Raw genomic sequence first — 14,756 nt, forward strand, 5'->3', positions numbered from 1 at the left:
TGTTGTTGGGCCTATAAATGTAAAATAAAACCCAAATTAATAAAAATATATATTTATTATATAATATAGTTTATAAATAAAATATATTATATAATATCCATGGTTGAAATCCAGTGTCTTCATATAATATACTTATATAAGATTGTGGTGTATTGATATGTTTGATTTTTATCATCTAAGATCTCGAATGAAGAATTGTGGATGATAAATAATATAAACAAATTATTATTTCTAAGCAAATTGGGTTAATAATATGTTATAAAATAACATATTAATAACAAATATGTATTATCTCAATATAAATTCTATATAAATGAATATTAATAACAAATATGTATATATTTCAAAACTTAATTTTCTTTCATCTCATTTTTAAGAAAAGGGTGAATAGAATAAAATATAATTTCTTAAAAATTTTAAATATACCAATAAAAAATTAATTCTTTCTAAAAATAATTTTCTATTTGGTACTCTTTTTAAAATTTACTTTTTCGAATCTCAGTATGGCGTCAAAAATCCAAACGAGTAGCGGGTGAGCCAACCTTTTTTTCATTTATCTCTTGCTCTTCGTTTTCCGCACTTGACTAGATACATAAAATCTTCTACGCCACCACCCGACTCACTGAATACGTTAAAACTGATGTCAAGTAATAACAGGCCCCATTCTGTAACCGAAATGGTGTTGGACTCGGAGCTAATCGCCCGCCTTTGGGAGTTCTTAGATGAATCTGACCTAAATACCACCACCACTGCAATCGTGCTGCGGAGACTGGAGCAGGATTTCGGTATTGATTTGACTGACAGGAAGAAGTTTATTAGAGAGCAAGTTGATTTATATCTTCAAAGCCAGTTCGAAAATGCCGAAGAACAAGATGGAGATGATCAGACAGACAAAATTAAATTAGAGGAAACCGACGGTTCTGATTCGGACGACGGAGAGGAGGAAACTGAAAGAGCGAAGAACAAAAGGGCCTCTTCAGAAAAAAGGTCAGTTCTGAATTAGTTAATCTGTTTTATACACAATTTTATGCTATTGTAGTTGAAGAAAATACACGGTATTAATTTTCTTAATTTATTTATGGGTAAAGTATAGTAATGGTCACTAAACTTTTCTAAAGCTTTCATTTAGGTCCTTAACTTTTAAAACTTGCAATACAATCACCAACATTTAGTTTGTTTGCAATATGGTTCCCCAACAGTTACGTCGGAGACCATATTGCAAATGGACTAAATGTTGGGGGACCATATTGCAAACGAACTAAATATTGAGAGACTGTATTGCAAGTTTTAAAAGTTGGGACCTAAATGAAAGCTTTAGAAAAATTCATTGACCAATATTATACTTTACCCTTAATTTTAAAAAATACAAAAATATATTTTAAAAATTAAATTACAAAATTTGGAAAAATAATTATTTAAAATTTTAAACTTCACCGGTTCATCACTCGTGACACTACCACCAACCACTATCCTCAATCATGGTCAACCAGCCATCACTAAACCCAATCCCCAAACACTCACCAGTTGCATCCTACTTCTTTATATAGCATCTTTTAATATTAACCTTTGTGGTTGGATAAGCTGTGACATAGTTAGCGTTTTTCTTATCATTTCCTTTCAGTTTTGGGCTTTTGAAATTTGAACTCTTTTCTTCTTCTTCTTCAATTTCCTGCTTAGGGGCGTGGCTGGGGCGGCGCGAACTGCGCGACCGCGCAGGGCCCCCAAAAAATAGGGCCCTAAAAAAGTATATATATATAGTAGCGTTTTTCCAATAAACGCTACTATAGATGGACCTATTGTGACGTTTTTTCTAAAAACGCCACTATTATTATGCAGGCCCCCAAAAAATACCCAAAAAAAGTATATATATAGTGGCGTTTTCCCAATAAACACCACTATAGATGGACCTATTGCGACGTTTTTTCAAAACAACGCCACTATTGTTTCCCCGAAATCGAATATATTTAAAAAATAGGCCCCCTTTATAAGAATTTGTACAGGACCCCTGAAAACCTAGCCACGGCCTTGTTCCTGCTTATGGTGTTTTCAGTATTTCTTCTCGTCTAGTTTAATCAATGTCGTGCTTCATTTTCTTGTTTGTAACGCTGAAAAAACATTTCTTTGATTTGTGTTCTTAGTTTTGGTTTGTGAAGCAGGAAACAGGTTCTTCATATGACTTTTCGTGTAACAATCATCCTATTTTATGATTTATCTTTCACTTTTGACTGAACACAAAAATTGATAACCTACTTTATTTACTATTTATAGAAAAATACAAAAAATGGAGTTTCAAATAGGTATTATAAATATGAGATGAACAAGATTTTTTAAAATCGGATAAATGGGAAATACTCTCCCTGGCAAAGAAGTATATCCCATGCTTAGATATTCAATTTTAACCCGCAATGCATGCATGGTAAAAAGCGGAGAAACCCTTCACCTGGGAGCATAAAAATTAACGTGGATGTTTAACCCCAATACCGGCGCTGCTACTTTCGGGTTGGTTGCACACCATGGCATGGCTATCGAGGGTCTTGCACGAAGGCAGGAAGGGACACACACATCCAAATCAGTCGAGGCTTGTAGTTTTACAATATGACTTCAAATGACCACCGAGAATGGTTGGGACAAGGTATTTACCGAGGGGGTGCTATATCCATTGTTAACCGCCTAAACAACTCGCACAAAGATATCTCAGTGATTGGATTGATGTTCATCAAGAATCGTTAGATTTTGGTTGGTAACCCAAACCTTAAGGTTCTCTATGTTAAGGAGAGACCATTAGTGTTGCTCATTATCTTGCTCAATGAGCTTTGTCAATAATCAATCATTTTTATTTCATCTTTGATGTATCGGAATGTATCAATGGGCTTTGTCAAGAATAAATCATTTTTATTTCATCTTTGATGTACCGGAATACATATAACTAACGATATAATTCTCGATACCTTCAATATTTAATATCATATAAGTAGTTATTTTTAAAAATCTTTTAACCGTTTAAATAAAATTTAGGGTAAAGTATAGTCATGGTCATTAAACTTTTCTAAAGTTTTCATTTAGGTCCCCTAACTTTTAAAACATGCAATACAGTCCTCCAACATTTAGTCCGTTTGCAATATGGTCCCCCAACATTTAGTCCTTTTGCAATATGGTCCCCAACGTAACTGTTGGGGGACCATATTGCAAACGGACTAAATGTTGGGGGACTATATTGCAAGTTTTAAAAATTGGGGGACCTAAATGAAAGCTTTAGAAAAGTTCAGTGACCATTACTATACTTTACCCTTTATTTATTTTTGAAAAGGTTTAGACGATGCTCATTGCTTTGTTAGAAGTTAAATGTGAGATTACCTTGCTTATGCTTATGGCTATGCTTTAGCTTTAGTTTAGTGGTGTGCATTTTTTTAACCTTTTAAAAGTGCATGTTTAAGTGAAGAAATGTTTTGAATGAATATATTTGACAGAACCTATTTGTATTAATCTGAACAGATGTCTAATTTAATTCCGACTCAGTGAGTCACTCTCTGAGATTGCCGTGGAAGACGGTCATCCCTACAAGGTTGATTAATCATAGTTCTGGAAACAAAAGAAAAATGAATAATAATAATAATGTGATTTTCCTTTTTCTTTTATGTCTCAAATAACGTTAAGGATTCATTAATGTGGGATTGTATTTTTACTTTATTATAGAAAATATTTTTTATAACTTTCACCCATGTTGATTTGGAAAAACTTGATCATTCTTTTGGAGCTTTGAAAAACTTTAGTCAACTGCTTAACAGTGAAAATGATTTTAATTTATATTATCCCAGTTGGCAATTTGATTTCCAAATTCACATGTTCTTATTTGTCTTCTGATTAATTGGATTTTATGGAAACATTTGTTTCTCCTCTTCTTCCATTTGTCTAATAAGCTGTGTTGAGATAAATGCTCGTTGTTTGTAAATGATCCTTTTCAATATATGACGCTGTATGTACATAAATTGTAAAGATTGTGTTCTGCTGGCTGCAATGCTTTAAAACAAGTGCAAGCTACCATATGTTCTCTCTTTGTGGTTTAAATTTGGCCTCTAGAACAGGAAACATGGGTCCTGTTCTGCCCCTTGTGTGTTTTTAAGCTCTGGTTATTTTATAAATTTTCAACCTATATGTTGCAGTATTTTGTTCTCATTGACTTAATCTGTATAATTAGACTCTTGAAGATTCTCGACAATCTAAATGTTCTTCTCATTCTTCGATATTTTGGGGGCTGGGAGAAGGAAATGGGTTGATCTTGAACTTTTAATAAATAGACTCCATATTCTCATTTCTATCAAGATAGATTAGCTTTTGCTTGAAGATGTCTTCCAGGTTACTTTACAAGGATTTCTTATCTAAGTTGCATCAAGCCATACATGTTCTACAGACTTCTTGCTTCACTTCTGAACCAATAATCTGTTCTTTTGTAATATCTGTTAACAACAATTGCTGCGGTACAACCAGAGTGGCATGACTCGATGTGTCATTTGCTAAAGCTTAAAAACTGCTATTTCATTTGGATCAGTGAGCCTATTTTAAAGTGAGTTATGCGTTAATTGTTGATATTATATCAGCAACTTAGAGTTTCCCTCAAATCCACTAATTTTCTATAATATTCCTATACTAAGATTTCGTTTTACATTGTCATGGAAGCTCTGAAGTTTAGTAGTACACATAATCATGTGGTTGCAATTGCTATCAAACTTATAGTTGCTAGTTTGTGAATTCTGGATGTTTCACTTTATAATATAGGTCAAAAAGAGTCGATAGTGAAGGTAAGAGAAGAGGTGGTGGTTTTAACAAAGCAAGCCGACTTTCCCCACAGCTTCAGGAACTTTTGGGAGTCCCTGAATTGGCAAGGACTGAGGTAAATTTGAAATATCTCTATAAATTTTCAGTTTCTTCCTTATTAGTTTCATAATTCAGAAAGCTATTTTGTTCTAAATTTTGTGTTTTATAATGGTGCTAGGTAGTCAAGCAAACATGGATTTATATTAGAGAGAAAATTTTGCAAGACCCAGTTAACAAGAAAAATATAATTTGTGATGAGCCATTGCATGCAATTTTTGGTGTTGATTCCATTGACATGTTTCAAATGAACAAAGCCTTGTCAAAGCACATCTTGCCCTTGGATCCAGACAATGGTAATAGATCTGTCCCTTCTACCATTTTGCTTTTGTTAAAATATTTTAGATAATGTTATTCCATATGTTTGATTTTTGGCTCAAATTTCTCTACTTTTCTGAAACGTGCAAGTAAAAACCGCCGATTCTACAGAATTGCCTGGTAACTGGGAAATGTGTTGGAAAACAGAAAAGCACTTCTTTATCATAAATTCTTAAATGTCGCTTTTTCTCAGGAAATCAGGGCATTATTAAATAAAGGAAGAATACTTTTTTTCCTTGAGGCTTTTTCTCAGAATATGCTGCAAATGTCTTGTAACTCCAACCAATGTATTATGTAATATGATGTGCTGCCTTTGTTTCAGACAAGCCAATGGAGAAAGAAAAACCACGAAAGTATGAAAGAGAAGAAGGTATGGATAGTGCATTAGTAAATTAAGGTTTTCTCATGAAACTTGTTTTGCATTGATAATTTGACATGAGGAGTTAGTAAATGACTAACTTCTGCTCACAGCTTGTCTTATGACTGTAGCATTAAATTAAGGAAGAATACTTTAGTATCTTGAGCACTATGCAAAGGTCTTGTAAGTTGAGCTTATCTATTATTAAATATGCTGTGTAAATTTAACTATATTGATGTCCATGTTATAATTGTTCCAGTCAAGTCAATGGAGAAGGAAAAGCCCAGAAAGCATGAGAGAGACGAAGGTATGGACAGTGTATTACTAAATTAATGCCTTCTGTGCAGAACTTGTTTTGCATTGATAGAGGAGTTAGAACGTCTAATGTTCACATCTTTTCTACCATTGTCCATTATCACTGCCTTCAATTCAGATTTTGATTCCCACACGTGATTCTAAAATGGTCTTTTCACTTTTGTTTCTTGAAAGAACACACTATTTAAGTTCTTTTGCTAGATGTATATTTTGCCGCCAATTCTGGCTATGCCTCATCTATTAAGATACAGATTCAATAATGCTCTATATGATTTTTTGTTATATTTCTTAATATGTTTTGTCCTAAACATATTTTGAATCAGGTTTCCACTGGTTATCATCCCTTATTTTGTTCAATCCTTAACCCTGCAATGTGATGATACCAGTTACCACCTTTCTGTATAGCTATTACTGCGATAGTAGGCATTTTCAAAATTAGTGGTTCTTACAGTTTTTGTTGTGCCTTTTCTTTGACCGTTTCAGATCCAGATGAAGCAAAAGCAAAGGAAAAACGAATGAAAGGATTTCTTGCTCCTGTTCAACTTTCAGATGCTCTATTCAAATTTCTTGGTACCGGAGAAAATGAGTTTACACGGGCTGCTGTTATAAAGAGAATGTGGGATTACATAAAAGAAAATAATCTCCAGGTATCTGGTGATCCACCTTGCAGAATAATAGCAATATTTATGTACCACGGTCGTGAATAGCCTTTTACATAATGAGTTTAATCATCTTTCATAACAGCATTATACCGTTCTTTATTCAACTTTGTTATATCCTTTCACCGATGAGTCGAATCTGCAATTTTTTAGCTGGATATGGATATATAATATTTCACTGGGTTTCATTTTGAAGGATCCATCTGACAAGAGGAAAGTAATATGTGACAAGAAGCTGAAAGAGCTCTTCGATGTTGAAACCTTCCATGGCTTCACTGTTACAAAACTCTTGGCTGTTCATTTTCTCAAGAGCTGATCTGCTTGGATTGCAGATATTGTTCTGGTTCAGGGTTTTTTGTCCAAGAAACAAGGAATCCATTCATTGTTTTGCTTAGGAGAGGGAGAATATGTCGATGTTTTTAATTGAGGCACTGCACTGTATTTTATTAATTTAAGGGCACCATGTTTAGTTGACCAGCATACATACAATCCGCCGATCAAGTAGGCTACAGCTGAACTTCTATAAATTTATTTCAAACTTTAAGGACAACTAAGAAAACGACCATTTTCTTATATTTGGGTAATTACGTCATTTCACCTTATACATCCAAATCATTAAGGGTGTATTCGGTTTGGTTCGATTTTTTACCAAAAATTGAACCGAACTGAAATAAAAGGTTTTTTAAAATTTAAACCGAAATCGGTTTTTTTGGTTCGATTCGGGTTTTTTTGTTCGGTTTATCGGTTTTTCAATGAAAAAATCACTTGAAACTGTAATTTTTTTTATAAAAAATTGTCTATTCTGTTCAATATGGAACAAATGGTTTCCATATGGAAAACCCGAATTGAACCGAATCAAAAGAATGGAAACTTTAAACCGAATCAAAAACCGAACCGTATAATGTCAAACCGAACTGAATCGAACCGTTTTACTTGATTCGTATCGATTTTCTCGATTTCGTTGCTCAGCCCTACAAATCATGCTAAAAAAAAATACTAATTCAATTACATCTATAGAAGCACCATGTAAATTTCTAGCTTAATTGTATTTTAAAAACACGTTGAATTATAAAATCACCATCTTTACGAACTAATTTGTAAAACTCTACTTATGTTTTCTTATTGATTTAAAAATTATTCAGTTTCCAGTTTATTTATAAAATAAAGGTTGTTATAGGTGTACTGTTGGAATCTCATATTCATTCGAGTTAAAATCCACCCTATGTTTCATCTTCAAAATTTAGAGGTTATTTTATAAAAGATTATTTATTTAAGTTGAAATGACCATTCAGCTCAGTTGGTAGAGCACATGGTTCTTAACCTTGAGGTTGTGGGATTGAGTCCCACGGAGGACATTTCATAATTCGGAGGTTTCTTACGGAAGCTACTCTCAACCTGATGTTGGGGGTAACCTTCTATCTTACCTCCCGCTTATCCCATACATATGGGAAAAAGGGACAACCATTATTTATTTAAGTTGTAGTTTTTTCATGTTTTAAAATATGAGCGATCAATCCTTTTTATTCCACTAGGCTCCCAAAATTGAGGGATCCATCATTTTTTTAAATGAATTGATAATTTTCTAGAAAATTATGAAAAGTAGTTTCAACATGTAAGTTTAAGTTGGAAATTATATATCTAATCGATCTTATAATTAATTAATAAATATGAACATACTTAAATATCCAAACATACCAAAACACAAAATCTTATGATTTGATTTATATAGTCATCTTTTATGCTTGGACATACTATTAAGCAAAACTAAGCACAACCATCAAACATATCATGCATTGCATATAAAGATTATTTATTTAAGTTGTAGTTTTTTCATGTTTTAAAATATGAGCGATCAATCCTTTTTATTCCACTAGGCTCCCAAAATTGAGGGATCCATCATTTTTTTAAATGAATTGATAATTTTCTAGAAAATTATGAAAAGTAGTTTCAACATGTAATTTTAAGTTGGTAATTATATATCTAATCGATCCTATAATTAATTAATAAATATGAACATACTTAAATATCCAAACATATGATGCAGGGGGATCCGAGACAGATGATGATGAGCTGTCAGATTGCACGTTGATGGCGCTGAGATACCATGAGTTGGCAGATCAGCGCAAAGGCGGGAATTGATTGTGACATGTTCCTCATTGGGGTCGTTTTGAGTATGTTTCAGTCTTTTGGCCATAACTTTGGCTACAGGTGTCAGAATCGCGCATAAGACCCCAATCCGGAAAGCTCTTTTCGACGCGCACGCTCTCCACATTGAGCTATGCTCTATGTGGCCTTTTTTTCAACCTCAAATTCTGCCGTTTTCCCCTCCGAATCACTAGATTTAGTTATTTTTTACTATTTATGGTAATATTTCGATTGTTAATTAGGAAGTCAATTTAAATCCGATTTAGGCCGGATTTTTGGGAGATTGCTTATTTTATTTCGAATTTCAATTTAGAGTAATTTTCGGGATTTTGCTATTTTTGGCAAAATTCGAATAAAGATGATTTTTTTTGCTATAACAGTCCGGTTTGTGGATTGCTTTTTGGAGATTATTGATTTTATAATATTTTATTAAACCCTAGAGACTTTCTTTCTCTGGTTTTTGGGCGAATTTCCTCTTGTGAATCGTCTGTCGGAGCTAGCCTACAGGATAATCACTATTATGTCTGGCGTCAGTTGGTGTCAGAGCTTCAACATCTTCTTGGGAAATTTCACCAGTTTCAATGGCTGGAGGTCGTGGTCGTGGTCGTCGTGAGCAGGTTCCGAATGAGGAAGCCCAACGCCGTGATCGCAGCGTTCAGGATGTGATGATTGCGGATTTGCAGAGGTAAGTCGCAGAATTAACCCAGCGCCTGGCGGCGCAGGATTTCGAGGATCGTGAGGCCTCTGATCACGATACCAATTCCACTTTCGAAAACCCATATCACAATCGCGCAGGATTCCGGGGCGCAGGATTCCGGGAGCACCGTGGTCGGGAGGAGCGTCATGGAGACCTCGGTTTTCGGGTCGATCTCCCTGAGTTTTCTGGTACGTTACAGGCCGAGGGATTCGTGGATTGGATTAATGAAGTGGAGCGTATTTTTGAATATAAGGAAGTCCCCGATCGTGTGAAAGTGAAACTGATCGCCATCAAACTCAAGGGCAGAGCATCTGCGTGGTGGGAACAGTTACGACGTTCACGAGAAAGACAGGGCAAAACCAAGATCACTGATTGGGAGAAGATGAAAAAGAAGATGAAGGGCCACTTCCTTCCTTTCGGCTACACGCAAACCTTATTTCAGCGACTTCATGCGTTGAGGCAGGGCGCGCGATCAGTCGATGATTACACGGAGGAGTTTTACCAATTGGTCGCCCGGAACGATTTATCTGAGACGGAGGAACAGATGGTGGCGCGATATTTGGGGGGTTTACGCCAGCCCTTGCAAGATGTCCTTAGCCTTCATTCATTGTGGAGTGTTTCGGAAGCATACCAGCGTGCACTTGCTGTTGAAAAACAGCAAAACAGGAGACCAGTGATCAGGAGCGATCACAACAGTCGACCAGTTCGCCCTCAAGAGTCCCGTCCTGCTCAACAGCCACCGCAGGGTAATTCTAACCCTACTATTAGATGTTTTCATTGTGGTGAACAAGGGCATAGGGCGACTGATTGCAGGAAGCCTGCTAGTCAAAAGGGCAAAAATTTGTTGATTGAGGAAAACGTGGAAGACGAGACTGAGGAGATTGGCGAACCCGTATATGACGATAATGAGACTGATGATGTGTTGTATGGAGATGGTCATGAGACTCTGGTCGTTCGCAAGAGTCTACTTACCCCCAAGGGCGATTCAGGGGACGATTGGTTGAGAACCAATATTTTCCACACGACTTGCACAGTTGCAGATAAAGTCTGCAAAATGATCATTGACAGCGGCAGTTGTGAGAATGTAGTTTCCGAGGAGGTTGTCCAGAAATTGCAGTTGAAGACGGACCGCCATCCTAAGCCATACAAGTTGTCATGGCTAAATAAAGACAGTGAGGTAACAGTTGATAGGCGATGCCTCGTGTCTTTTTCAATTGGTAGAAAATATTTTGATAATGCCTGGTGTGATGTTGTGTCTATGGATGCGTGTCATATATTGTTGGGTTGACCTTGGCAGTATGATCGCAGTGTCATTCATGATGGACGGAAGAATACATATTCCCTTAGCATCAAGGGAAAAAAGATTGTGTTGGCACCCCGGCGGGAAGGACTTACTCCTACCCCAGTAACCCATAATACTAATCTGCTTTCTATGTCCAGGTTTTTAGATGAGATTGAGCATGGCGGCGTGGTCTATGCCTTGCTACCTTGCGAGAACAATGCAGTAGACGTGGATACAGATTTACCAGTAGAGGTGCAGCGGCTGCTAGCAGAATTCTCTAACTTGATGCCAGAGGATCTTCCTCCTGGACTACCACCTATGAGGGATATTCAGCATCAAATTGACCTTGTTCCTGGGTCAAGTTTGCCAAATCGACCAGCATATCGCCTCAGTCCCAAGGAGGCCGAAGAGTTGCAGCGACAGGTGGAAGAGTTGTTGGAGAGGGGCTATATCCGAGAGAGTATGAGCCCATGTGCAGTCCCTGCTCTGTTAGTGCCAAAGAAAGATGGTTCTTGGCGTATGTGTGTTGACAGCCGAGCGATCAACAGAATTACAGTGAAGTACCGGTTTCCAATTCCCCGTCTAGATGATATGTTGGATCAGCTATCTGGTTCTAAGATCTTCTCAAAAATTGACCTTAAGAGCGGTTACCACCAAATCAGAATAAGGCCTGGAGATGAGTGGAAGACGGCGTTTAAAACGCCACAAGGGTTGTATGAGTGGATGGTCATGCCTTTTGGGTTATCCAATGCGCCCAGTACATTCATGAGATTTATGCATCAGGTCTTACGGCCTTTTATGGGGAAATTTGTTGTAGTTTACTTCGATGATATCCTCGTTTATAGTCCGACATGGACTTCACACTTCGATCACCTCCGTGCTGTTTTTGAGATGCTGAAAACGGAGTGCTTGTTTGTCAATCAAAAGAAGTGTTCTTTCTTCACTACTTCTGTGACTTTTCTTGGTTTTGTTGTGTCTACTGATGGTGTTCATGCAGATCAGTCAAAGATAGATGCAGTCTTGGAGTGGCCCAGACCAAGAACCTTACATGACATCCGAAGTTTCCATGGCTTGGCGTCTTTTTACCGTCGATTCATTAGAAATTTCAGTACTCTGATCGCCCCTATCACAGAGTACCTCAAGGGGCGTGATTTCCAGTGGTCTGAGGAGGCAGAGGCCAGTTTTCAACTGGTCAAGCAGAAGATGACCGAGGCTCCAGTTTTGGCACTTCCAGATTTTGACAAAGTGTTCGAGGTAAATTGTGATGCATCTGGCGTTGGCATTGGTGGTGTTCTGAGTCAAGCAGGTCGTCCGGTTGCTTTTTTCAGTGAGAAGCTATCGGGATCAAAGAAAAATTATTCCACTTATGATCTGGAGTTCTATGCCATAGTTCAGTCCCTGAAGCATTGGCGTCACTACCTAGTACAAAAGGAGTTTATTCTGTTTACCGATCATGAGGCCTTGAAGTACATCAATGGCCAACACAAGCTGAGTAGACGTCATGCCAAGTGGGTAGCATACTTGCAAGAATTCACTTTTACGCTGAGGTACCAAGCAGGGAGTTTGAACCGCGTCGCAGATGCCCTGAGCCGTCGTACCTTACTTCTCACCACCATGAGTACTAAAGTTGCAGGATTTGAGACGTTCACAGATATGTATGCAGCTGATCCTTCCTTTGGAAGGATATTTCAGGAGGTAACTGAGGGTCACCGTCATGATTTTGTTTTGCATAATGGGTATCTGTTTCGTGGATTACAATTTTGCATTCCAGATTGTTCATTGAGGCAGCAAATTATAAGTGAACTCCATAATGAGGGACACTTTGGCCGAGATAAGACATTGGCCCTTATCTCTTCTGAATTTTATTGGCCCAAGTTGACTAGTGATGTGGTCCATTATGTGGACCGTTGTTATGTGTGCCAGCGGTCTAAGGGAGTTCTCACCAATGCGGGATTGTACACTCCCTTACCTGTTCCTGAATCTCCTTGGTTCGATGTCAGCATGGATTTTGTACTAGGCTTACCCCGCACCCAAAGGGCCTCTGATTCTATCTTTGTTGTGGTTGACAGGTTTTCCAAGATGGCTCATTTTGTAGCTTGCAGAAAGACTATAGATGCTGACTGGATTGCCCATCTCTATTTCAAGGAGATTGTGCGTTTACATGGTGTTCCTCGATCCATCACTTCAGATCGTGATACTAAGTTCATCAGTCATTTCTGGAAGAGCCTGTGGGGGAAACTGGGAACACAGTTGAATTTCAGTAGCGCCTACCACCCCCAGACGGATGGCCAGACTGAGGTGGTGAACCGAAGTTTGGGAAACCTTTTAAGGTGTTTGGCAGGAACGAAGCCGAAGCAGTGGGATTTGGCATTGCCTCAGGCAGAATTTGCCTACAACAGATCAAAAAACAGAACCACAGGTTTAAGCCCATTTGAGATTGTCTATGGTCAGAACCCATCCGGGGTGTTGGACTTAGCCCCTATTCCACGTATAGGACGTTTCAGTCCTAAAGCAGATGAGATGGCAAAGTATCTTCGGGGTATCCATGAGCAGGTGAAACAGACCATTCATGAGAGCAATACCAAGTACAAGACTCGGGTCGACAATCATCGTCGTCAGGTACTTTTTGATGTTGGTGATTTTGTTTGGGCTGTATTAACTCGTGATCGTTTTCCTGTTGGTGAGTATAATAAGCTTAAGGATCGGAAGATTGGACCTTGTGAGGTCGTGCAGAAGATCAATGATAATGCTTACAGGTTGCGACTTCCCAGTCACTTGAAGACTTCTGATGTCTTTAATGTGAAGCACCTGAGTCATTGTTTTGTGGATCCTGATGACACTACTCTGAACTCGAGGACGAGTTCTTTCCAACCCGGGGCGACTGATGCAGGGGGATCCGAGACAGATGATGATGAGCTGTCAGATTGCACGTTGATGGCGCTGAGATACCATGAGTTGGCAGATCAGCGCAAAGGCGGGAATTGATTGTGACATGTTCCTCATTGGGGTCGTTTTGAGTATGTTTCAGTCTTTTGGCCATAACTTTGGCTACAGGTGTCAGAATCGCGCATAAGACCCCAATCCGGAAAGCTCTTTTTGATGTGCACGCTCTCCACATTGAGCTATGCTCTATGTGGCCTTTTTTTCAACCTCAAATTCTGCTGTTTTCCCCTCCGAATCACTAGATTTAGTTATTTTTTACTATTTATGGTAATATTTCGATTGTTAATTAGGAAGTCAATTTAAATCCGATTTAGGCCGGATTTTTGGGAGATTGCTTATTTTATTTCGAATTTCAATTTAGAGTAATTTTCGGGATTTTGCTATTTTTGGCAAAATTCGAATAAAGACGATTTTTTTGCTATAACAGTCCGATTTGTGGACTGCTTTTTGGAGATTATTGATTTTATAATATTTTATTAAACCCTAGAGACTTTCTTTCTCTGGTTTTTGGGCGAATTTCCTCTTGTGAATCGTCTGTCGGAGCTAGCCTACAGGATAATCACTATTCTGTCTGGCGTCAACATACCAAAACACAAAATCTTATGATTTGATTTATATAGTCATCTTTTATGCTTGGACATACTATTAAGCAAAACTAAGCACAACCATCAAACATATCATGCATTGCATATAAAGATTATTTATTTAAGTTGTAGTTTTTTCATGTTTTAAAATATGAGCGATCAATCCTTTTTATTCCACTAGGCTCCCAAAATTGAGGGATCCATCATTTTTTTAAATGAATTGATAATTTTCTAGAAAATTATGAAAAGTAGTTTCAACATGTAAGTTTAAGTTGGTAATTATATATCTAATCGATCTTATAATTAATTAATAAATATGAACATACTTAAATATCCAAACATACCAAAACACAAAATCTTATGATTTGATTTATATAGTCATCTTTTATGCTTGGACATACTATTAAGCAAAACTAAGCACAACCATCAAATATATCATGCATTGCATACATCTCAACATGAAAATCCATCAAAATAAATTATCAAAAGTCTAAATTCAAAGTCTTAAAATTGAAAGTAGTTTTAAGTTCCAAAATAGAGTGCTACACTACTATTATAACCAATGTTATCAAAACCGGACTGGACC

General features: G+C 37.3%; 1 protein-coding gene across 1 annotated transcript; it reads left to right on the top strand.

Annotated features, from left to right (window-relative positions):
- Positions 1-596: 596 nt before the first annotated feature.
- Positions 597-6,932, top strand: LOC120206883 (upstream activation factor subunit UAF30-like). The gene is made up of 6 exons (XM_039206454.1): positions 597-987; positions 4,774-4,888; positions 4,991-5,163; positions 5,794-5,861; positions 6,344-6,507; positions 6,716-6,932. The coding sequence occupies exons 1-6, from the start codon at positions 641-643 to the stop codon at positions 6,833-6,835; spliced, it is 987 nt and encodes a 328-aa protein (XP_039062385.1). The 5' UTR covers positions 597-640; the 3' UTR covers positions 6,836-6,932.
- The last annotated feature ends 7,824 nt before the right edge of the window (positions 6,933-14,756 follow it).

The sequence above is a fragment of the Hibiscus syriacus genome, unplaced genomic scaffold (assembly GCF_006381635.1).
Source record: "Hibiscus syriacus cultivar Baekdansim isolate YM2019G1 unplaced genomic scaffold, ASM638163v2 tig00014064_pilon, whole genome shotgun sequence".
Taxonomy (NCBI): domain Eukaryota; kingdom Viridiplantae; phylum Streptophyta; class Magnoliopsida; order Malvales; family Malvaceae; genus Hibiscus; species Hibiscus syriacus.

Bases quoted from the DNA above. Each gene is read 5' to 3' on its own strand.
- LOC120206883 (XM_039206454.1), top strand. From the start codon at position 641: ATGTCAAGTAATAACAGGCCCCATTCTGTAACCGAAATGGTGTTGGAC. The intron at 988-4,773 runs GTCAGTTCTGAA...TTTATAATATAG, and splicing joins AGGGCCTCTTCAGAAAAAAG to GTCAAAAAGAGTCGATAGTG. The intron at 6,508-6,715 runs GTATCTGGTGAT...TTCATTTTGAAG, and splicing joins TAAAAGAAAATAATCTCCAG to GATCCATCTGACAAGAGGAA.